The sequence below is a fragment of the Drosophila bipectinata genome, chromosome XR, assembly GCF_030179905.1.
Source record: "Drosophila bipectinata strain 14024-0381.07 chromosome XR, DbipHiC1v2, whole genome shotgun sequence".
NCBI lineage: Eukaryota > Metazoa > Arthropoda > Insecta > Diptera > Drosophilidae > Drosophila > Drosophila bipectinata.
The window spans coordinates 7,233,722-7,258,773 of NC_091735.1; the positions used below are offsets into that span (position 1 = coordinate 7,233,722).

At 35.8% G+C, this 25,052-nt stretch overlaps 1 protein-coding gene across 6 annotated transcripts in view; it reads right to left on the reverse strand.

Moving 5' to 3' along the window:
• The window catches only part of shi (dynamin-1 shibire), a 188,205-nt gene that overhangs the window by 152,380 nt on the left and 10,773 nt on the right, over positions 1-25,052 (reverse strand). For all 6 annotated transcript variants that reach the window (XM_070283145.1, XM_070283146.1, XM_043211338.2 and 3 more), the window contains 5 exons: positions 22,564-22,637; positions 21,747-22,503; positions 981-1,097; positions 699-927; positions 477-634 (listed from right to left, as the gene is read on the reverse strand). In XM_070283145.1, the coding sequence (XP_070139246.1) occupies positions 477-634; positions 699-927; positions 981-1,097; positions 21,747-22,503; positions 22,564-22,637 (1,335 nt within the window). The remainder of the gene's footprint in view (positions 1-476; positions 635-698; positions 928-980; positions 1,098-21,746; positions 22,504-22,563; positions 22,638-25,052) is intronic.

A 25,052-nucleotide genomic window follows, 5' to 3' on the forward strand; every position in this document is an offset into this window, starting at 1 on the left:
TAAACTGACCAAAAATCTGTACTAAGTTCCAGCTTTCTATCTTCAAAAACACGAAAGTTGGGTCATTTCCGATCGTTCAGTTATATGGCAGCTATAGGATATAGTCGGCCGATCCTTATGAAATTGGTCGTATTCACGTCGTATTATTCAACTTAGAAGGTGATCCTGATCAAGAATATATATACTTTATAGGGTCGGAGATGTCTCCTTCACTGCGTTGCACACATTTGGACAAAATTATAATACCCTCTGCAAGGGTATGAGGGCTTCTAAAAAAAATTTAAAATTGCTTTCAGTGTCAGTGTGCCGGCAGCGATGCGAAATAAGAGTTTGCCCCCCAGTGCTTTAAACAGAGTGTGTATGTACATAAGTATGGCACAAATAGACAGAATAGAAATAGAAAAGAATAGAAAAGTTATTTGAAAACTCTGATTTTTACAACAAATTGGGTTGCAACCAACTCTATTTATACATACTTTGCAAATCCAATAAAATCCTCATGATTAGTATTCATGTAAGCCAACTCAAAATCTATCAGCAAAAGAATTTGTTCTTTGCAACTGTGTTCCCTTTGGCGCACATGAGTCGTAATTATTCTTTCTGTTTCTTCACGCAAACGGGGATATCGGCTCATCTGTTTTATTAAACAAGAATAAATAAAATTTATCGGAAACTTTTTATATAAATTTATATCTTACCTTAGCCGTGCACATACGAACAACAACAGAAAGTTCTTGAACGACTAGGTCAACGCATTTGATAACTGGTTCCTTCAATAGAGCTATCTGTCGTTTAACAATTGCTTCAAAAGCCATATCAGGTGTAAAAAGACCGACACGAATACCATGAATATTGCGAATTGCAAAAGAGATCTCTCTACGCAATTCTTTCTCATCGCACGCCATTTTTACTATTTCAAAGCGGAGACTGAAAATGTTAATCAAAATGTATTTTAGTTATTATTACTTAACAAAACTTACCGTTCATGAAAGATCCGATTAATCTTGGCACCACCTGACAGCTCATTGGTATTGACTAATGCAGAACCGCTTCCTTCAATAGTTCTTTCAAAGTCCGACTGCAACTGCTGAATCATTCTACAAAATTACAATTTGAATAACAGGTGATTATGCAATATAGCATTAAAAGGCCCCACCGGATTTTATTTTTAACTTAAATAGTTTTTGAGTATTATATAATTTAAAATATCGTAGTATATTGTCGCGTTATTTTAGTTCCGATATAAGCCAAATTAATAATTTAGACAAATATTTATTTAGAAACGGCAATAAACCATTAAAAAAGCTGAATTCATGGTCAGAGTCGAAATTGAATTTAAATAAATTCTATTGAAAGGATTTATTAAGATTTATTCATAATAAGGCTCCAATCTACACAGAAAAATGCAACATTTTTGACATTTCTGAAGGTTTATGACAGATGAACATGACAGGCAAATGACGGATATTTTTACAAAATACCAATGTTTTACAAAATAGCAAAGCTGGTATTTTTATAAATAATAATAAAATACCAAATACTATCGTTGTCGATCGTTAAGTACTATAGCAGCTATAGGATATAGTCGGACGCTCCTCATGAAATTTTGTACATCGTATTATTTTCCTAAAAATATAATCCACAGAAAATTCCAACTCTTTAACTCTATTTCAAATAGGAGTTGGATAAAAAGCCGTGTTTTTATTTCAATCGAACGAGCTATCATTTTTGACAATACGAAAGTGAAAAAACACGAGAACGATACTAATTTAATTGTGAAAGTTACAAAATATAAGCAGTTATTTATTATACCCTTGCAGAGGGTACTATAATTTTGTCCAAAAGTGTGCAACGCAGTGAAGGAGACATCTCCGACCCTATAAAGTATATATATTTTTTATCAGGATCACCTCCTGAGTTGATATGAGCATGTCCGTCTGTCCGTCTGTCTGTCCGTTTCTACGCGAACTAGTCTCTCAGTTGTAAAGCTATCGTCTTGAAACTTTGCACACACCATTCTTTCCTTTGCACGCAGTATATAAGTCGGAACGGCTCGGATCGGCTGCCTATATCCTATAGCTCCCATATAACTGATTGATCGGAAATGTTTTTAGAGTTAGAGAGTTTAAATTTGACACGAGAGCTATTTTTAGACGAAAAATTACGAAATGCCAAATTTCATAAGGATCGGTCGACTATATGCTATAGCTGCCATATAACTGAACGATCGAAAATGACCCAACTTTCGTGTTTTTGAAGATAGAAAGCCGAAACTTGGTACAGATTCTAGTTTTGCTCATTTGATCCAACCTACCAAATTTCATTAGGACTATATCCTATAGCTGCCATATAACTGATTGATCGGAAATGCTTTAACTTCGGTGTTTTTAGAGTGAGAGAGTTCAAACTTTACACCAGAGCTATTTTTACACGAGAGGGCAAAATAATGCGACATGCCAAATTGCATAAGGATCAGCCGACTATAACCTATAGCTGCCATATAACTGAACGATCGGAAATGGTTTTTGGTAGAAATACCAACTTTGGTATTTTTGAAGAAAGATGTTTTGGACTTTTCTTAGATTTTGTATTATAATAAATTGGGTTATATTATTATATTCTTATTAGGATCGGTCAACTATATTCGATGTTTGCGATATATAGCCGGTCTTAACTGCTAGGGTACATACTAGAGGTCTGCATGAATACAGTCAAAGCAGCATTTGGCACTCTCAATCAAAGTTCTGACTGACTGAGTGAGACATTGAGTAAAACGGATTTGGCAAATGTGGTAAAGGCATGAGTAAAAGATTTACTCTATCCGAACGGCGACGCAATAACCAAATGAGTTTTGTAACCGAGTACTCGGTTAGTTGTGCGTCGCATTTGTGACGTCAAATTTATTTTTTGTTTTTGTTTTTGTGTTGCTTTTCAATACAAGAAATAGAAAAATAGAAAGGCATGGATTAATTATTATATATACATATGTACATATGTCATTTATTTAATTTTTCATAACAGAATGCAAAAACATAATTTTTTTTATTGTATCTGCATTTTTAGCAATAATACATCGCTTTTCAGAAATTAAATTTCTAGCATCTGAAAAGGCTCTTTGCAGGTAGCTGCTTGCTACCTGCTTGCCGAGCTGCTTGCAGGTATTGTGCAAATAGTTTTAGCTTCTGCTCTAACTGCCATGAATGACGAGAATGCCAAAATTTTATCCGAGTACTCAAAGCATTTACTCTGCATACACTCATTCTATCCATTCCACATTGGTTTGATATTCACTCATTTCGCATACAACGAAAACAACCCTTACCAATCCGCAATTCACTTTGTTGAAACGGTTTGGCACGCTCAATTGAGACAAACTTATTGTACTCAAATAACCGAAAATTTTGAGTGCAATCATGCAGACCTCTAGTACATACATATATTAACTTCGGCTCCGCCCAAAGTTAGCTTTCCTTTCCGGTTTTTCTATTATATTTATTAAAAGTTCAGCATATATATAAAGAGTAAGGGTTTTGGGTATTTATTGAACTCCGTCGTTCGCTTAGAATAAATTTTAAAGCTGAAAATGCTCTCTCAACAGATACTTGAGTAGCCGGGATGGCCAAGACTAGATGTGCAAGCGCACTCAGTTTGGCCATTTTAGCCATACATTTTTATAATAATGTAGTATATCGTCGTTTTAATTTTTTTTATTTCCCGTCCCATTTTCGTTTTAATTATTTTCTCAATATCCAATGTCACAAAGGCAAATGAAACAAGATCCACTAACTTTGACATACACACCTACATACAAAAAAGACTTTTTGAATCGTCGCACAAAGTCGAATGGTCCTGGAAAGAACAGAGCAATTGGGAACAGAAAATTGAGCGTCATTTGAGCAAGAGAAAAATTTTCATACGAACAACGCAAACGGTTGCTCTCAGACTTTTTAATCAAACACTCATTGAACAACACCTATTTTGAGACCCCAACAATCGGTTAACAGTTATTTGCGAGCTATGGTTAATAATATCTGTGGGACCGAAAAGTTTGGAATAAAAAAATAATAAATGTTCTCGCCAGATAGAAATAAAAATTTTAACATTTTGTGTCCCTATACTGAAAGCATTGAAAAACTCGTTAAACAGGTATCGGCATGCTCTGAAAATGATAAAAATACCGTATCGAACTAATAAACCTTCTGTTAAAATGAGACTACGAATATTTTAAATATAATTCTTATACAAAATAAGAATTGGTCGACACCCCTACATATGACACCTCTGAACCAGGAGTGTACCTGAGTAACAAACGTAAGAGTATATTGGTGAGAACAATGCGACGAACCAGAATGTATTCTGTGTGAAAAGTTTTAAGTCACTAGCAGGCGCGGGTCAAGGAAGATCCCTAGCTTATTTTAGTAGTCGGTATTGTAAGCTAGCATTGATAGCTTTCAAACTTTACATCTCCAATTAAATATATTTATTATATACTAATTTTTTTATTTGCCACTTCAAAAATGTTTTAAGGTTTTTTTCCATGAATCTACTAAGTTAACTGTTTCCGTTTCAAACAACCTTTCTATTTTAGTTTCAATTATAGGATGTATAGAAAGTCGACTATATATCCCCAATATCCAGCGCTGGAACCCTCTAGAAGGAGAGGAGCCCGATGTAAAAATCTCTATGAGTGCGGCAAATTGACAGACCGCATAGTGGAACCCGTTGTAAAAATGAAAACATTTGAGACCTGGTTCCACGATAAACGGCTGGAAGATGAGAAATTTTTTTAGAACGTAACATCTTTAAAACGATAAAAGTTTGAAACGCTCAAATCGAGTGTGAGAGCAAAGAGATCAGAAGGATCTTCTGTTATCTTTTGAGTGAGGTTGTTTCAATTTTTAAAAAGTAAATTTTAATTTTATGATTATTTTTATATTTACTTTTATTACTATTTACATATTATTGTTAATTTCTATTATTTTGGTCATTGAGATTTTTCAATGCCGTAAATAGAAAAGGTATTTGTATTTAATTTTGAAACGTTATAAATATGTTTATTTCTGCATGCAGATGAAGCCGGATGATCCGCAGATAGACCAGCTTATGGTGCATGTAGCGACTCAAGTAATTTTACAGAGAGGGCGGCCCGACTAGTCATACGCGAAGCTAAAGCTCCCAATAATGGAGAGAGCTGCCCGACCTAGTCATGTTTACATGTGACATGTAGACATGTTTACGTAAAGAGTTCTGTGAATAGAATCGTATGCATGTGCGTTCCCCTCTCACCAACAAGCTCGACAAAAGATTGTATCTTTGTATTGTATAATCTTTGGTGACACATTGGCGTAAGCATTTCTGTAAAACCACTGAGATCCAAGAAAGATTACCAGTCGCTGAAAACTATGAATGAAACTACTAAGTAAAACTACAACAAAAGTCGTTGGGAGACAGGTCTGTTGCGGAAATATAAGAATGTGGAATTGACTCATTCTAATTCCATGGCACTCAAGTGTCGTGAGTCAAAGACCCAGAGCTAACCAATTTGGTGATCGACACCATGTGAAATACGCCAAAAATTATGTTCGAGAAAAAGAAACATCTGTTCTGGGATGCCGCACTACAGGTGAATAGAGTATCGGTTAATGATATCCTCATGATAAGACAAAGAACAGGAAACATCGCTTTAACAGGAGACATCGCTTTAACAGGAAACATGTCGAGAAATGTTTTACCAAATTAAATTTTATGCCTCCAAACCGTCCGTGCAGAAGTTCCTATGACAAAATTAAGAGATCGATCGTTCACCGGATTAATTTGTAATGCAAGTGACAACTTTTGACGCTGCTTGTCCCTGGCTGTCCTGGCCAATTTTCTAAAATCGAAAAATTCAGAGCGATTCGGATAAAACTATCCATATGCTATAGACGATTTTTCAAAATACTTTCGACGACGATTGCTTAGAGTCAGTGGATACGGAAAATGAAATGGTTCAACTCGCAGACAACGTCAAAATGATCCACCTGAAGGGCGGATTCGAAATGAGAATTCCAAGAGTGTTTTTCAATCTCTCAGTTTCCCAGAAGAGTCGCCTAAATATATGGGAGGAAACAAAAAAATTCAGGAGAAAATTGGGAATGTAGTGGTTTTTCCAGTTAGACATGCTAACGTTCGTTATTAGACCTAAGATGCTGCAGAAATCCGCATTCAGTACCCACACTGGGTACATTGCATTGGGTACTGAATGTAGTAATATCCATGTTTGATCCCTCGGACTACTTGGATTCTTTAACAGTCCTGCCAAAATATTCCTTCAAAATATTTCAGAGTCAAGATGGCCACCGTAAATCGGACCCGCTGTAAGCAACGATGCCACTTTGCTACGCGAGGACAAGATGATGCGAACAGACCCGCTAGCATAAAAACATTAACATTGAGTTTTACTCGATTTTCTGTACAATCGTCGACGGTAATCCGAGCATCAGTAAGGTGGAAAAGCTGCAAAGGTTGCGATCTTGCCTTCGGGAGTCCGCTTTCGAAGCAGTTCGCTCCTTGGAGGTCTCCGATGAGAATTATGATGTCGCGCTGAATTTGTTGGAGAAACGATTTAATAGCCGTCGTTTAATATTTCAGGCTCATGTGAACGAGATTCTTGGCCTCACTCTAGTGGGAGGTGATTCAATAACAGGTCTTCGAGGATTATCCGACAAATTCAATGCCCATATGAGAACTTTGAAGAATTTGGGTTCGACAAATGAGATAGCCGCCTGCATCATTGTCCAGGTGCTTTTTCAACGGTTGGACCCAGCTACCCAGGTTAAGTGGGAGGAGAGTCTAAATTCTTCAAGTTCCGACGCCATCCCTACTTGGGAGACGCTGGCAGAGTTTCTGGAGCAGCGATGCAGGACTTTGGAGGCTATGGATGTGGCCGCTGGCCAGAGCTATAGAGCTGATCCCTCTTCGGGTTGGAGTGCTTTGCTGGTAGCGGATTAAGCTGTACCTCGCCCCTTACGAATGTTGTTGGAGGACAGGCCCCAACGGAGGAGGGAATGTCGGGTCAGGCAGCAGCCCACCGGTGTAATTTTAATGTTTAATTATTATTAGGCTTAGTATTAGGCTTAAGTTTATACAAAAGCTAGTTGATCGCAACCCGACTCTCTCTCGGCCGCTCGACTCAACGGACTTTCTTTAGAGAGTTTTAGCTCGGCAATGTCTAAGTCGGGCCGCCCTCTTCAGCTTTAGCTCGAGGTGACTTGTCGGGCCGCCCTCTCTCTGTATTTACTTTCGTCCCTGCATGCACCATAAGCTGGTCTATCTGCGGATCATCCGGCTTCATCTGCATGCAGAAATAAACATTTTTTATAACGTTCATACTAAAGTCAAATTCGTCTTTTGATTTACGGCATTGAAAATTATCAATGACCAAACACCCTCTATTTTTAATGGAAATAATACATAGCTTCTTACTTAAAAATGTTCTGCGAAGAAGAAATTCATCGCTTCCCGTCGACCATTCTGACAGAAGCATAAACAACAATGTATATCTTGCAGTTAAAAGATTTCGACAATCCAGGAACAAATTTCATTAGGATTATTAGCACTATTGAGGTGAATAGGGAAAACACGAAAAATTGTTATTGTAATTACCCTTTGCCTAGGCTGAAAACCACACATGTATATGACCTTGTATTTCCCATATGCAGACTAATCCAACAAAAAAGGAGGAAGAGAGCAATGGGAGTGGCCACCCCTAAACTACATAGGCGTTGAAAATAAGGTTTGGAAAGGCCGACAGTTTTTGATACCTCTATAGCTGATCGTTACCTATTCTTAAAGTGAAGGCATGCCAGAATATCCGACTAATCAAATGTATCAAAAAGGTTGTAATGTATTAATAAGGATTGTGAATGTCAGCCCTACGGAAATAGAAACTTTAGTAGAGGTAATTTTGGAGTGACAAGATAAAAATATTTAAATAAGCAACTCTCCGTTTCATCCTGAACAGCACGAAATCCATTGCAAGGGTGGAGACTAGTTTGACTGGAAATGACATGAGAACAAGATGCAGAACAAGAAGTCTAAATTAAATAAACGGCGGAAGTTGAGACCAGCATATTGCACGAGTTTAACGAATAAACGGCAGGAAAATCTATAACAAGTCAAAAATTACAGAAAAAAATGAACCTTCAAACACAGTTCAACAAGGGTAAAAAAAAGAATTTACAGAGAGCCAGATTTATTTTATTTAAACGAGAGACAGAGTGAGCTAAAAAAAAACAAGAAAGGAAAGCTAACTTCGGGCGGAGCCGAAGTTGATATACCCTTGCAGTTAGAATCGGATATAAAGCAAACATCGGATATAGTTGGCCGATTCTTATGATTACATCATAAAACCAATAAATTACAATAAAAAATCTAAAAAAAAAGTCTCAAGCTCCTATCTTCAAAAATACGAAAGTTGATATTTCTACCAAGTACCATTTCCGATCGTTCAGTTATATGGTAGCTATAGGATATAGTCGGCCGATCCTAATGAAATTTGGTAGGTTGGATCAACTGGCCAAAAATATAATCTGTATTAAGTTTCAGCTTTCTATCTTCAAAAACACGAAAGTTGGGTCATTTCCGATCGTTCAGTTATATGGCAGCTATAGGATATAGTCGGCCGATCCTAATGAAATTTGGTAGGTTGGATCATCTGGCCAAAAATATAATCTGTATTAAGTTTCAGCTTCCTATCTTCAAAAACACGAAAGTTGGGTCATTTCCGATCGTTCAGTTATATGGCAGCTATAAGATATAGTCGGCCGATCCTTATGAAATTTGGCATGTCGTAATGTTTTGCCAAAAATAGCTCTCTTGTCAAATTTGAACTCTCTAACTCTAAAAACACCAAAGTTATACCATTTCCGATCAATCAGTTATATGGCAGCCATATGATATAGTCGGCCGATCTGGGCCGTTCCGACTTATATACTGCGTGCAAAGGAAAGAAGGGTGTGTGCAAAGTTTCAAGACGATAGCTTCAAAACTGAGAGACTAGTTCGCGTAGAAACGGACAGACAGACAGACGGACAGACGGACATGCTCATATCAACTCAGGAGGTGATCCTGATCAAGAATATATATACTTTATAGGGTCGGAGATGTCTCCTTCACTGCGTTGCACACTTTTGGACAAAATTATAATACCCTCTGCAAGGGTATAACATTTTATGTAGTATAAAAAGGTTTGGTAAGCGCAATTACACGGGCTTTAATGTGATACTGTGGTAAAATTCAATAAACTTCTTCTGTCAGGTATGCCTGACAAAACTGAAGCTGATTGTTGACATACCTATGTGTACATGTATGAGTGGATATTGTAAGCTGCTGGCCTGTGTTCTTTTTAGTATTTTTAAATATTCCCAATAAACCTATAAAAATTTTAAAATATCTTAATAGCAGAAATTTAGTTAAATAGCCCGTTGGATCAGGTTGTAAAAAATACCTAAAGAAAGGTTCCATGACTGAAAGTCCGATAGATGCGAGAATGAAAGAGAGAAGCATTTAATTCCTTTTTTCGAACGTTTCTTCTTATTTTCTTTCTGTTCGAATATCTTGTCTTTCTCTTTCCATCTGACGTCGGCTAGTTTTCAGCTACAGCTTTTGTCTCTAAAAGCACAGAGCAGGAATATCGCCTGATATTCTTACTCAATAACTCCATGGTTTCTAATTTTACCATGACATAAATGTTTTAATAACACAGGCCGTCAATTTCGAATTTTTTCCTCCATGCATAATTTCATATTCTCCATAACCTTTAGGTTCCCCTGAACCAAAGTCAAAAACAAACCCAGGTTTCATCACCCACAGCTTCCGCAATACACCTAAGAGAAGAAATTGATTAAATTTTACCATATATTGAGTTATGTAGGCCGTGTAATTGCGTTGACCATCATTTATGTATACTAGAGGTCTGCATGGATACATTCCTGTTGTCTCAGCAATACAATACATTCGAATGAAATAGAATGAATGAGTGCAAGAGACAACGAATTGAGTGAGTGGGTGTGAGAGAGTACGAGAACATTCTAAATCAGTGGTCGGCACCACTGATACATTGATATGATTTTACCGCATTAGTGTTAGTAACGAATAGCAGAAAGTAGGCTGTGAGCATGACGTTTCACACATTTATACTGTGTGTGTGTGGCAGAGCTCGGGCAGAGAAATTTCCTATGCCCCCGAGATAGGGCCGTGCCGGCCTCTGTTCTAAATCATGGGATTTGAAAAAGAGTGAGCTGGGATGGGAGGCAAATAGAGTGCTCTTGGAACTCCGAATACTCATTTATACGAATGAGATGACTGAAAGTTAAGTTATAGGGTTAAATGAATGTATACTAGAGGTCTGCATGGATACATTCTTGTTGCCTCGGCAATAAATTACATTTGAATGGAATAGAATGAATGAGTGAGAGAGTACGAGATCATTCTAACTCATGGGATTCTCTTGCTTTGAAACCGAGTTGGGGTGGGAAGCAAATGCATTTGGAAGAGTGAGTGCTTTTGGAATAAGAAACGCAGCCAAATGTCTGAATGGTTTTTAACACACTCTATGCATCCGTTTGTTTTCTTCTGTTTAGCAAAACGCTTCTTTTAATACTTATTTAATAATGAATGTGAATGAATGAGTTGAGTTGAAAGGCAAGTTATATATAGTGTTAGTTCTTTTTTTCGCTAATTTGAAATTAATATAATCTCAATTATTCTCTTATACTTATGGTTTTTAATAATATTTTCTTAGTGTTTTTTGGTTTATTTTTCTTGTAATTTTATGGGTTTTCATAAATTGAATTGTTCTTAAATTATTTTACAATATGACGAATGACGCGCGACGACGAATGGGGAATAGCGAGTAAAACGAGTTCAAACCAGGCTTTGGACATCCATTTTTTTTTAATTTTAAATCTATTTATATTATATTTTTATTCTTTTAATGTGTTTTCCTAAATTTATAATCCAATAAAAAAAAATACAAAATTGTAAAATCATCTTAAGGGGTTATATACAGTTGTGATATATGAAAAAATCGATTTTTTTTTATTGCATATTCTTTAAGTATATTCTATTGGGAATACTCTCACAAAAATTCATAACGATCGGAGCATTGGAACAGAAGCTGTAGCTATTTATACCGCACTATCTGCATATAAAACTTGAACAAACTTGAAACTTTAAACGCGATTATCTCAGAATCTTTTTTTTGGGAAATTGCTTTTGCGGTGGACACGATTACTAAAAAACTACTAATCCGATCAACACCAAATTTTGACCACTTATTTATTATGATATTAGCTAGTCCGTGAACGAGGGATTTTCAATTTTTGAAAACTCCTTTTTTATAGCACAAAAAACGAAAATCTTATACGTTGAAAAAGTACATTTTTTGTTAAAAACGTCGCCATTTTTTTTTTTAATCAAAATTTTTAAAAATCCCTCGTTCACGGACTAGACAATACAATATACTAACTAAACTTTTTTGAATTTTGGATTTCGGATGAACCGTTTTCGAGAAATCATGTCCACCGCAAGACACCATCGAAAAAAGACGATCCGGGAATTCGGCTATAACATTTTTGTTATGTAATATTTTTTTTTTGAAAAAATTTAATTAGGTACCCAGAAACATGTACTAAACAACGTCGGTAAAACATTTTTCATAAATATTTTCTATGGTGTCAAAAACAAATCGATAAAAATCCATATTTTTGCGCGGTACAACTGTATATAACCCCTTAACATCGTCTCAGTTCGTAGTGGAACCCGCTCTCAAATGTTTTCATTTTTTCCGTCGTGGAGCCTGCTGTAATAATGCAAACATTTGAGAGCGGGTTCTACGACAAACGGCTGGCAGATGAGAGGGGGAAAGAGAGAATTTTATTTTTAGATCGTAACATCTTTAGAACGATGAAAGTTTGAAACGTTCAAATCGAACTAATGTGAGAGCAAAGAGATCAGAAATATCTTTTACTATCCTTACTCGTCATCTCTGTTTTTGGTATGGATTCTAGCCCCTCCTTTAACACCAAATTTAAGTATCATAAAATCAACTTCAAGGGTAGCCTAGATGAATAGTGCCCGGTCTTTATTCATGGGGTCCTGGGTTCGATTTCATTAGCGGGCGGTTGTTTCAATTTTGATAAAGTTTTAGTTTTATGATTCTTTTTATATTTACTTTTATTTTTTTTGAATTTTTTTTTACTTTTTTGCATTCTACACAATTGTTGTAAAAATAAGTGACGGACGTGTCGGATGACAAAATGCCGGAAGGACTCCCTTGAAATTTTATTAGCATTTTAGCGGGACATATTGAAGAATAAAACAATTTTACAATTGTAAAATTAAAGAAAAATATTACAATTAAAAAAAAATAAAAAAAATTCTCATATCAACTCTAGAGGTGATCCTGATCAAGAATATATATACTTTATAGGGTCGGAGATGTCTCCTTCACTGCGTTGCACACTTTTGGACAAAATTATAATACCCTCTGCAAGGGTATAACATTTTATGTAGTATAAAAAGGTTTGGTAAGCGAAATTACACGGGCTTTACAATTTGATACTGTGGTAAAATTCAATAAACTTCTTCTGTTAGGTATGCCTGACAAAACTGAAGCTGATTGTTGACATTCCTAGGTGTACATGAATGAGTGGATATTGTAAGCTGCTGGCCTGTGTTCTTTTTAGTATTTTTAAATATTCCCAATAAACCTATAAAAATTTTAAAATATCTTAATAGCAGAAATTTAGTTAAATAAATAGAAATTTAGTTAAATTTATGTATACTAGAGGTCTGCATGGATACATTCTTGTTGCCTAAAGAAAAGTTCTAAAGATTCTAAAAAAAATTCTAAATTCTAAGAAGAAACATTCTAAAGAAAAATAAAAAAAAAAAATTATTAAAGAAAGAAAAAGTTCAAAGTCCTTACGAGGATTTGAACACAGAAAAATTATACATAGAGTAACTACTCTAAGCATTACGCTACCATCCTGTCTCGATCTGCGGCGATTAAAAATACTATTTGTACTACCAACTACCACATCGGCGCATTGAAAAAAACAAACGAGAAAATAAAATTTGGAAGCCAAAACATTTTTACGTCGTCGTGCGAGCAGTCACACATACATACAAAGGCTCACATTTTTGTTGACGGATACATGTAAAGAGCTATAAAAATAGAATAGTATGCATGTGCGATCCCCCCTCACCAACAAGCTCGACGAAAAAAATTGATGGGGCTCTGATGTTCCATCTATGTACTTTATAATCTTTGGTTTGAGTTAAAGATCACATTCGAGTTGTTTCGAATGCATTATAGAATATACAGTACAATTATGCAAATTTACCTGTATTTTTAGACGCCGATATAAAAATAATTTAAAAGTTTATATACTCATTAGTCATTATTATACCCTTGCAGAGGGTATTATAATTTTGGTCAAAAGTGTGCAACGCAGTGAAGGAGACATCTCCGACCCTATAAAGTATATATATTCTTGATTAGGATCACCTCCTGAGTTGATATGAGCATGTCCGTCTGTCCGTCTGTCCGTCTGTCCGTCTGTCCGTCTGTCTGTCTGTTTCTACGCGAACTAGTCTCTCAGTTTTAAAGCTATCGTCTTGAAACTTTGCACACACCCTTCTTTCCTTTGCACGCAGTATATAAGTCGGAACGGCCCGGATCGGCCGACTATATCCTATAGCTGCCATATAACTGATTGATCGGAAATGGTATAACTTTGGTGTTTTTAGAGTTAGAGAGTTCAAATTTGACATGTGAGCTATTTTTGGCAAAACATTACGTCATGCCAAATTTCATAAGGATCGGCCGACTATATCCTATAACTGCCATATAACGGAACGATCGGAAATGACCCAACTTTCGTGTTTTTGAAGATAGAAAGCTGGAACTTAGTACAGATTTAATTCTTGGTCAGTTGATCCAACCTACCAAATTTCATTAGGATCGGCCGACTATATCCCATAGCTGCCATATAACTGAACGATCGGAAATGGTATTTGGTAGAAATATCAACTTTCGTATTTTTGAAGATAGAAGTTTGGGACTTTTTTTAGATTTTGTATTGTAATAAATTGGATTATATATTCCTATTCCCATAAGGATCGGCCAACTATATCCGATGTTTGCGATATATATCCGGTTTTAACTGCAAGGGTATATAAACTTCGGCTCCGCCCGAAGTTAGCTTTCCTTTCTTGTTTTTTTCTGAAATACTTTTTATTATTTTGTACAATTTATTTTACATATCTTACATGCTACTATTTTATACGTATAATGCGTATTTGATACTATTATTTAATACGTATCAACAAAATCTGCCGCTAAACGAATTTTGTAAAATAATTTAGTTTAAGAAATCTAAAAAAAAATCACAAGAAAACAAAACAAAATCCACTAAGAAAATAATAAGAGTTAAAAACCATAACATTTAAAGAATAATTCATACATTCGCGAAGAAAAAACCAACACTATATATATATTGTCTTTCGGTCAACTCATTCATTATTAAAGAAGTATAAAAAGAAGCGTTTTGATAAACGGAAGAAAATAAACGAATGCATAAAGTGTGTTAAAAACCATTCGAGACATTCGGCTGCATTCCTCATTCTAATAGCACTCTATTTGTTTCCCATCTCAACTCGGTTTCAAAGCAAGAGAATTCCCATGAGTTAGAATCCTCTTGTACACCGTCACTCCCACTCACTCAATTCGTTGTGTCACTGGCACTTATTCATTCTATTCCGTTCGAATGTATTCTATGGCTTAGTCAAAAACATTGTTTTCTTGCAGACCTCTAATTTGACGGTCGTTTTTAGCTATTCATGCAGACCTCTAATGTATACCAACTCAAATTAAACAAGAAAGGAAAGCTAATTTTGGGCGGAGCCGAAGTTGATTTACCCTTGCAATTAAAACCGTATATACATATGTTACAAACATCGGATATAGGCCAATGCGTATGAGAATATCAAAATAAAACAGATTTATTACAATACAAAATGTAAAAAAAAGTCCCAAACTTCTTTCTTCAAAAATACCAAAGTTGGTATTTCTACCAAAACCCATTTCCGATCGTTCAGTTATATGGCAGCTATAAGATATAGTCAGCCGATCGTTATGAAATTTGGTAGGTCGGATCAACTGACCAAATATAGAATCTGTTGGAAGTTCCAACTTTTTATCTTCAAAAACAGGAAATTTGGGTCATTACCAATCGTTCAGTTATATGGCAGCTAAAAGTCGACCGATCCTTATAAAACTTTGTATGTCGTATTATTTTGAAACTAGAACCTTTGGACTACCTAGTTCTAAAAACACACAAGTTATACCATTTCTGATCAATTAGTTATACGGCAGCAATAGGATACAGTCGGCTTATGCCGCCCGTTCCGACTTATATACTGCGTGAAAAGGAAAGAAGGGTGTGTACAAAGTTTAAAGACGATAGCTTTAAAACTGAGAGACTTAAAACGATAGTTTGAAACTGACGGACAGACGGACATGCTTATATCAACTCAGGAGGTGATCCTGATCAACAATACATATACTTTATAAGGTGGAAAATGTCTCCTTCACTGCGTTGCACACTTTTGACCTAAATTGTAATTCCCTCTGCAGAGTATAAAAATGGCATCTAGAAGTTACCATATCTTTGGATTATCCAAAGTTAAAATCTTCGATTTTATCCATTTATTTTTGTGCTTCTAAAATTTTTCGTTGACCACGAATTTTTTTCTTTTTGATAACAGTACGAAAGTATCCACTTTTACACGTTTGTGTTTTGGTAGGGTAAGTTTTAATTGTTCCAAAATATTTATATATTATTTTACTTTCTATGTTGCTAGGCAAAATATTCACTAAATCGTGTATTGTTTATTTTGAAATATTTTTCGTGACCATTTCGGGGCATCGTTGTACTTTCCCAGATTTTTTTTTGTCCGGATTAACTATGTTGAAAAATGATTTCGTCTTTGACAAATTATTCATTTTAATTATTCATTAAAATTGTATGAATGTATTGAGCGCCGACCACTGGTTCGACAATCGTTTTACAGCAGTGGTCGGCACACAACACATTGATATGATTTTAATGCATAAGTATTGGTAACGAAATAGCAGCAAATAGGGTGCGAGCGTGACGCTTCGTTCGTTACTTTGTGTGTGTGGCAGAGATCTTGCAGAGAAATTTTCATTCCCCTGGAATAGGGCATTGCCGACCACTGTTTACAGTGTCGGTGTGCAGGAAGAGGCCGGGCAGAGAAATTTCTAACCACATGTGATAGGGTATTTAGCACCATTGGTCTAGTCTTACCTAATAACACTTTTCCAGTCGTCTAATATCAAGAACTTGTGATCTTCAAAACATAACAGACGTGCTGCTTTATTTTCTCCGAAAGGGAGAATGAAGTGGTACATCTCCAAACATAACAGACGTGCTGCTATATTTTCTCCGAAAGGGAAAATAATGTGGTTCTCCGTCAGATGATTATCTGACGATGTGGTACAGTGTGGTTAAAGGCCCACTGTGAAAGTCGATGGTACTATGAAAATTGGAACAATATCTTCAATATCTAAAAATTTTAACTCAATGCGATAAATATTTTCGGAGCTATACACTAATTTGTATACTCATGTAAAAGTGGCACAAAAAAGAGCCGGATTTCTTTGACTGCGTTTTTCCCGAACCCGGGTTTCTAAAACCGGTGATCAGAAATGTTCACACAATCTTTTTTAAAATATTCCCCAGGTATCATTACCTGGGCAATTACTTTCATACGTTACGTACGTATGTTATTATTTAATATGTATTTCAAAAAGCTTTGGAATGCCTGACAGCTTAGAAATGTTTCTTCGGCAGCGTCTGATTTTTTTTTTAGCAGAGAAATAATGTAAGATTCCTTTCACTTGAGGGGAAATATCGAAGTTTCCAGAGATAAGTTAAAGAGTTTAAGGAGAGGTTTTCATAAGGCCTCGGCCTGGTACTCCATCGGAGTTTGGCGAATCAATGGGTTTAACCTGAAAAAGATCTGATAAAAATCCACTTTCGAAAAGATTGACAAAAAATAAGGTTGGCTGAAGGCTACGCCGGAATGGGGAAATGTTTGAACAAACAAACAAAAAAAAATCGGCAATTGCCTGATCGGTCAGTTTTCAAACGAAAGCAGCGAAGGAAAAGTTACAGTTTACATTTAGTGTTTACAAAGTTTTAAGAGCAAACTGAATCCGGCAGCGGAAAATATAAGTTTTCTAACAATTAGCGTTATGCACTGTGAAATTTAACCGAGCTACCAATTATCTTAAAAAATCTACACCATTCCATGTTTTTTTCATATTTTATTGAAAGGCGGTGTTTAGTATTTTTAGTATTTACGTTGTAAACCCAGGAGGATTTTTTTAAGCGGACGGATATTGTATTAAGGGGAGAGTAAGGTCAAATCATGCGAAAAAAGCCATGTTTTTGTGATTTTTTTCCTGACGACACAGTTAAAATTTATTTATTCAACCAACGGTATATTAAAGTATGACATTAGAAGAATGTTTTATCAAATTTTTACAAAAAAATATTTAAAAATATGGCAATGGTAGCAATTGTCCGGACGTGTCGCCAAAAAAAGAATTGAATTGCGGTGCCCCTCATAACTCGTTGCTGGATCATTTGTAATCAAATGAAAGTTCATTCGTTAGATAATAGTTCGCCCCAGGTAACGCTGTGAAGGTTTTTTGAAAATTGCAATTTTTTAATTTTTTCGAAGACTTTGAAGTGAAAAACTCAATTTTTTGGGAAAAAAATCGGTTAATTTGTCATTGCCAAATCAAAATTATGAACAACAAAAAAAAAAAACTCGACAGCGTTACCTCGTAAAATATGTACAGAAATGGTGTTTAAAATTTCAAAAGGATCGGTGCAGTAGTTTTGATGTTATGAGGGGCACCGACTTTGAAAACGTGAGTTGTGGGAAAAACGCTTTAAAGTTTTAAACACAAAAAAATCCAGTGTAAAAAGTTTTTGAGCACATTCGTCAATAACTAATAACTTCGTCAATTTTGCTTTAATTGACTTGAAATTTTGACACAATGTTCTTCAAATATTATGCATTCAATTTAAAAAATAAAAAAATTAATACATTACCCTCCCCTTAAATAATATTAAATAAGACATAACTTTTATTTAAAGTATGGCACAATACTCCTAAGGTCACATTAAATCGGTCAATTAAATATATTAATTGGGTTATTAAGTTACTGAACATCAGCCTTACGGAAGTAGGGAATCTTATTTGCCACACAGGGAAACTTGCGATCGATACAAGAAATGGATTCAATTAAAATTACAAGCGTGGGGCAATATGGATCCTCAATATTGAGTTTTCTGACATGAGTTTCAATATTTGATCATGTGAGTTCGCGTCAATTATCACTGTCGGACATAAGATTAGAAACCGACTGAAAAGCAGACAAATGATGCCAGTACTTGGGCGGTTTGAGAGACGGACAGGTGAAATACAAGAACAGGTAATGAAAATCAATTCAGCCGACAATATTACTTTAACGCGGATACATTTGTAATCACCAAACTCTGGTAACTTTACGTCTTCAGAAGCGAAATTTAAGTCGGAAGATATTAGGACTCCTGCTCCTGTTAGCAGAGGTCGCTTACGTCTAAAAGTGGTGTTTCTACCTGGAAAAACTTCGGAGCTAAGGACCTTCGGCTTTAACCAGATTTCGGTAAAGACTATGACTATGGGATCCAAAAGAAAGACTATCAAAACAGAGTCTGATAGAATCGATTGGTTGTGAAATCAGATTTTGACTCCAAGAGGCTCAGAGTTCTTTTCTTCACCACACTCGGCTGGGGAATGTGTGGTACGAATATTTCCTCTGGCCAGAAACCAGGCCAACATAGCGTCGAAAACATCGGCACAGGCACACGTATCGTATTTACAATATTTACAATTCCTAATGTCTTCTACTCTTATAACGACCTGGTTTTGGCTTTAATATAAGCCGAGATGTATATCTCAGAGGTATCTCATAGGAGAGATACCATGTTTTTACTTGGCCGGCATACTATTATTTAATTTTAAGTAAATATGTAATTATATTTCTCTGAAGCCAATTTGAGATGCCGCTTTGTTCCAAATTTTCCTCCGTTTATAAATACTCGAGCAGAGTAACTACCCGCCTTGTGTGGATGGAGTCGTTATCTTCATGATAAGTCCAGCTATGTCAATAAATGTTGCTGGAAAACTCAATAAGTTTAGAGGCCAATACTTTAACATACATAGTGGCACTCATGCGAATCGATACGAGTCATATACATATACATAGGTGTCTTTAACAAGTATGCAAAACTTTGATCATAGGTAAGGATTAAAAGAGGTTGTAGCAAAATCCGGCCCATACCATCGAGGGCTTGTAGCAGGACCTTCGTTCCTGGCAAAAGTCTCGCCAATATTTTTTGCAGCTCACGTCGTCTAAATAATCTAATCTTTTTCGTCTAATACCCTTCGGTCACTTTATGTACTATATATTTGTATTTGATGAATTTATCTTAAGGGGTTATATACCTTTTTGAGCGAAAAATTGAGGGAACTTTGGATTTTTATTTCGTGTGTGTAGCAATTATTTTATGACACTGAAGTTATTTTTTATTGAAAGTACATGTTTTTATTGAAACAATAAGCGTTTGTTCTTAAAAAAATATAAACAATTTACAAAGTTATGGCAATTCTCTCGGAACCCTTTTTTTTTTTATAGCGGCTTGCGGTGACCACGATAGCAGTCCAGCCGGTCAACCAAAATCCAAAAACCAAAAATTTTTTATTAGTATAATATTATATCCAGTTCGTGAACGAACAGCATACAGTAAACATTTTTCCAAAAAATTGATGTTTTCAGTTCTAAAAATTTTATTAAAAAATTTTTATCTGCGAAATAAAAATGGACGCAAAAAAACTGAATCGTTCACGAACTCGGCACAATCATTACGAATAATTTAAAAAAAAATTGAAGAAGATCGATCAAATAGTTTTTGTGTAATCGTGGTCACGGCGAAGGCACTTTTGGAAAAACACGACTTTGAGATAATCGCATTCAAAGTAGCTTGACGCTGTCCGCAGCCGTGACGAACCCCGCCTCAAAACGCTGCTTTCCTATCGAACTATTATTCGGATCTCCATAAAACTTTGGGAAAATATTCTCTAGGAGATATACTTTAGGATTCAGCAAAACAAAATTTTTCGTTTTTTTTAAGAAAAAAAAGGTATATAACCCCTTAATGATGAATTTTCCAAATGCGCTTCATCGAATAATCCACTGCTAGATGTCGGTCACGAACCACTTCCTTAGTGTCAGGAAAATTCCTGTTTTAAAAGGATCAGCATTGAGTCCCGACCTGAACCCGATCGAGCATCTTTTTGACGATCCTCTCTGCCGAGATTTTTTCCGAATCAAAAGCGAAAAGAACGTAGTTTTCACTGCGTTTCATACTTTTGACTAAAATTATAATACCCTCTACAAGGGTATAACAAGAAAGGAAAGTTTAATTTGGAAGAGGCCGAAATTGATAAACCTTCGGATTTATCGCCAATATCTGCAAAGTTGGCCGATCCTTATGAAATTGGTCGATTCTGCAGATCAGTTGCCCAATAACAGAATCTTTAGGAAGTCCCAACCTTCTTCAACCAATAGTTTATTTATATGCAAGGTATAGGATATTGTCGAATCAATTGGCCAAGCGAAAAATCCAAAGAAAATGCAACTCTCTTACTCTAAAACAGTGGGGGGCAAAACGCACAAATGTTAAAAATTTGTATGCATAGCAAAAAAAAGAATGAGAGCATTCACTGAGCGAAAAAACGAAGTTTTTTATTACATTTTTCGTTAATTGAAAAGGTTGAATGGGCACTAAAATAGTGCATTTTATATTAAAGTAAGCTTTTCCAGTTACCAGTTCTTAAACAATGAAAAACTACGCTTCCCTATGGAAGCGTTTTCCCTATTTTCTATGGAGAAAATTTTGTACGAACGCAATTTTTGAGAAATTTCCCAATTTTTCAGTAAAAAATTGTTTTTTAAATGGGCTTTTAAGTGATGCAAAATTGAAGCAAATGAGAGAGCTTCTAAAAAAATTTGGTAGTGCTGTCAGTGGGCGGCACCGCTGCGGCAGAATTTCCGACTCTGCACGCGTGCTATGTAAAATGAGAGCAAACTCTCTCTCACAAACCCCCACTGCTCTAAAGTAATAAATATCACTGTGCTACTGGTACTATTTTTTCACAGCTGTACATGTCTAGATCTCCTGCAATAATCAGCCGATTCCAGTTATAAATTAACTATAAAAATAGTTTGGCAACAAACATTTCTCAAAATACCTTCCTGCACTGACGCTGCAGAAATATGCGACGTTTGGGGCGAGATTATCCTTATTATAATCTTATTATTTCAATTATACAAATAAACTTGACCAGCGCTTCTATCATAGGAGTCTATCATAGAAAAAAACTTATCTAACTCATATTCTCTAAGATCAACGCATTCATACGAACAGACAGTCAGAGGGACATGGCTATATCGAGCTCTACAAGTACCGCGTATAAAAATTGTATATTTATTCTAAAAAAAAAATAAAAATCATTTTGTCTGTGGGTTTTAATTATTTAACTTGTATTCCTATACTTACTGAAGCATAGCCTTTGTCTTAATACTGGCATCCCCTGGCTGGAAGTGTTTAAACTCTTCTACCTCCTTTTCCAGGGTCAACATTTGCTTCTGCAGTTTATCGCGCAATCCAGGTAATGTATCGCGTATATGATTAGTCAATTGCTGGTTCAGGACTCTTTGCAAGTAAGGAGTACCAAGGCGGTCGGCCATGTGACGGTATGATGGGTGACTTAAAAAAAATTTGCGTTCAGCGGCCAAGGCCTGATGAATGTCTTTGCGTCCCTCTATATCCTTTTGTGACCGATTTACTACACCAATGTATCCGCGCCGTAAAGGCAGTAACTTGTTCTCTAGGATATCTCGAGCATCAGTTCCTTCGTCCATGAGATCTAGTTTTGTAATGACTCCGATGGTACGCACTCCTTGAGGATCCACCTCCTTTGCTAGTTTAAGCGCATCCGAATTAGCTAAATCCGTATTTGCAGGTGTAACGGCAAGTATTAAACATGTTTCTTTTCGAATAAACTGGAATATCATTTGCTTTATTTGTTGCTCAATATCTGCAGGTTGATCACCAATTGCCACTTTAGTGAGGCCAGGTAAATCTATCAATGTTAAATTAAGAACATGAGGGGAGTAAACGCGCAAATTTATCGGAATGTTAGATATGCCTTTATTACTACCAGTCACGCGATCTGTTTCATCCTCTATTTCCTTTCGAATCTCATCAAAGCTGGAAAACTTTTTACCCTTGCAATGCAAAAATTCTCCGTATTCTAATCATAAAAAAAAATTTTAATTAAAATCATAAGAAACACAATTTATAGCTAACTTACCAGTCACTCCATTAATCAGTTGCAAAATGAGTGGTCTACGGGTGACAATACCAGAACCACGAGGCAAGAAATCTCTGCGAAGATAAACACATAATTCTATATGATTAAAATGAAAATTAACAGATACAGAAATCAATTAACAGATACAGAAAGATTTGGCCGGAATCTTTAAATATTAAAATGGCAATTTTTTTTTCGCGGTCTTTCAGAATTTTGGAAATGACTTGTGCATCAATTAGAGCATCAGCAGCATTCCTGCATTCATCATAAAGTTTTGAGGCCCAGACGACCGAGCCGCGCTCCGAGTATTTACCGAGTATTTATTAAGCTATGTGTAAATTTATTAAGCTAAGAGGATTTAGTAAGGAAATTTAAAATTCTATATTTTAAATTTGAAGGGCAGGAAAGTGATGTTATAGAGTAGAGACCATTGTAGTTCGAACATAAGACCCTAAAAGGGTCGTGATGTGCATATGTCGACCTCAAATGGCTAAGGAATAGAGAATTCAAGTTTCTAGTCCTTCTATTGAGAATGTTAAAATTTAAGCGTGTTAGTAAATGCTGGCTATCTATATCCCCATTAATTAGGTTATGTAGAAAAACTACACCGAGCATTATCCTACGATTTGTTAAGTGAGGTAAGTTAATTATTAGGAGTCTGCTACTATAAGATGGAGGATGAAGATTTGCATCCCTCTAAAAGAAAATGTTAAGAAATTCTTTTGTACGGATTCTATACGGTCCTGATGTACTCCATATTGGGGACTCCAGACACATGATCGGACCAGACATCAGTATCAGATGGATCGAAGAATTGAATAACTGTTTAGTTATTTAGGGAGTAATTGTTTTTACTACCTTTTAATGAAACCAAAGACTCCTTTAGCCTTATTAACTATTGAGGAAATATGGTCGGCAAATTTAATTTTAGTGTCTAATACGACGCCGAGATCATTAACCTGAGTTAATTTCTCTACGGCAATCCCATAGAGAGTACACGTATCCTGCAGAGGGCAAGAAAGATAAAAAGACATAAGCTTGCATTTTGATCCATTAAGTATTAAATCATTAGCTAAACACCATTTATGAAAGTTTTCAAGATCAGAGTTTTCAAGTTTTCAAAGACTGCATTGGTTCGGTTTAAAAACCATCGGTTTGAAATCCCTTTCGAAAATCATCTATGGAGCGGTGGAGCGACGTGACGTGAAGCCATGCCGACGTAAAGAAATGATTGAAGCGCAAAGGTGTTGCAAATGAGGAGTAATTAATTTTTCAAATAACTTTGGAATTAACGAAAATTGAGTCTTTTTTTTAGAGAGAAAGAAACGGAGAGAAAAGGGAATAGAGTCCCTTGTTTATGTAAGGGAATTATGAAAGATTCCTTCCTTTTAAGAAGGGACATCTGAGTAACAAGAGCGGAAAAAGAGCGGATTTTCTGGAATTTTTTGTGGCCAAATGAAAAAGTCTACCGAAAATTTGTAAATTACGTTTTATAATATTAAATGCGAAGAACAAAATTAATTTTTTTCGAATAAATCGAAAACAAAAAACCGGCAAGTCTCAAAAAAAAGTGGTTTCGAGAAAAACGCGTTTAAAGTTTTGTCGTACTCTATCTTGGGGTATGTTATTTTTCAGACCCTAAAGAATTTTTCAAGCGAAAAAAAATTTTTAGATTTTTATAAAATGTTACTCAGATGTCCCCCCTTAAGGGAAAAAATCGAGGTTTCCAAAGGTAAATTGAAAAGTCTAAGAAGAAGTTTGCACAGACCCCTGCACAGTATTTTAGCACAAAGCCTGGTACTCCATGAGGGCCTGGCGAATAAATGGGTTTGACCTTTAGAAGATCAGATAATAAGCTATACTCGATGTTATTCGACATTCTCTCGATGTGAATGTTGTATGCGTAAGGATGTTCTGTCATTTTAGGCGAAGAATAAGTTTTTTAAAAAAAATTTTGCGAATAGATCGGCAATGGCCGGATCAGAGGACGCAGATGAAAACGGATTGAATAGAGGAAAAATGATGTCAATATGTGGGCGGAGCGGACGAATGCGGTATATATGAACATGTAATGTATAATGATTTATAATGTATAATTATGTAATGTAATGATTTAGCGGACAAAATGACTTTAATGCAAATAAATTGTTTGTCACCAAACTCTTGTGATTTCACCTCTTCAGAAGCAAATGTGGAGTCTACCGAAATGAGGACTTCACACCCCCCTTCGCAGAGGTCGATCACGTCTAAAAGTGGTGTACTTACTTGGAAAAACTTCGGAGCTAAAGATCTTCGGCATTAGCCATGTTTCTGTAAAAGCTATATTATGGGATGCAAAGAGAGAACTATCAGATTATAGTTTAGGGAGTTTGCTACTTAGCCCCCTAGTATTCTGATAGGTAAGTGTTAGTGACGATACTAGTTTTTTGGGTTAGTGGACGAAGAAGAGGTAAAAGCTCTGCTTTTAGAACTTTTTTTCACGGAACTCT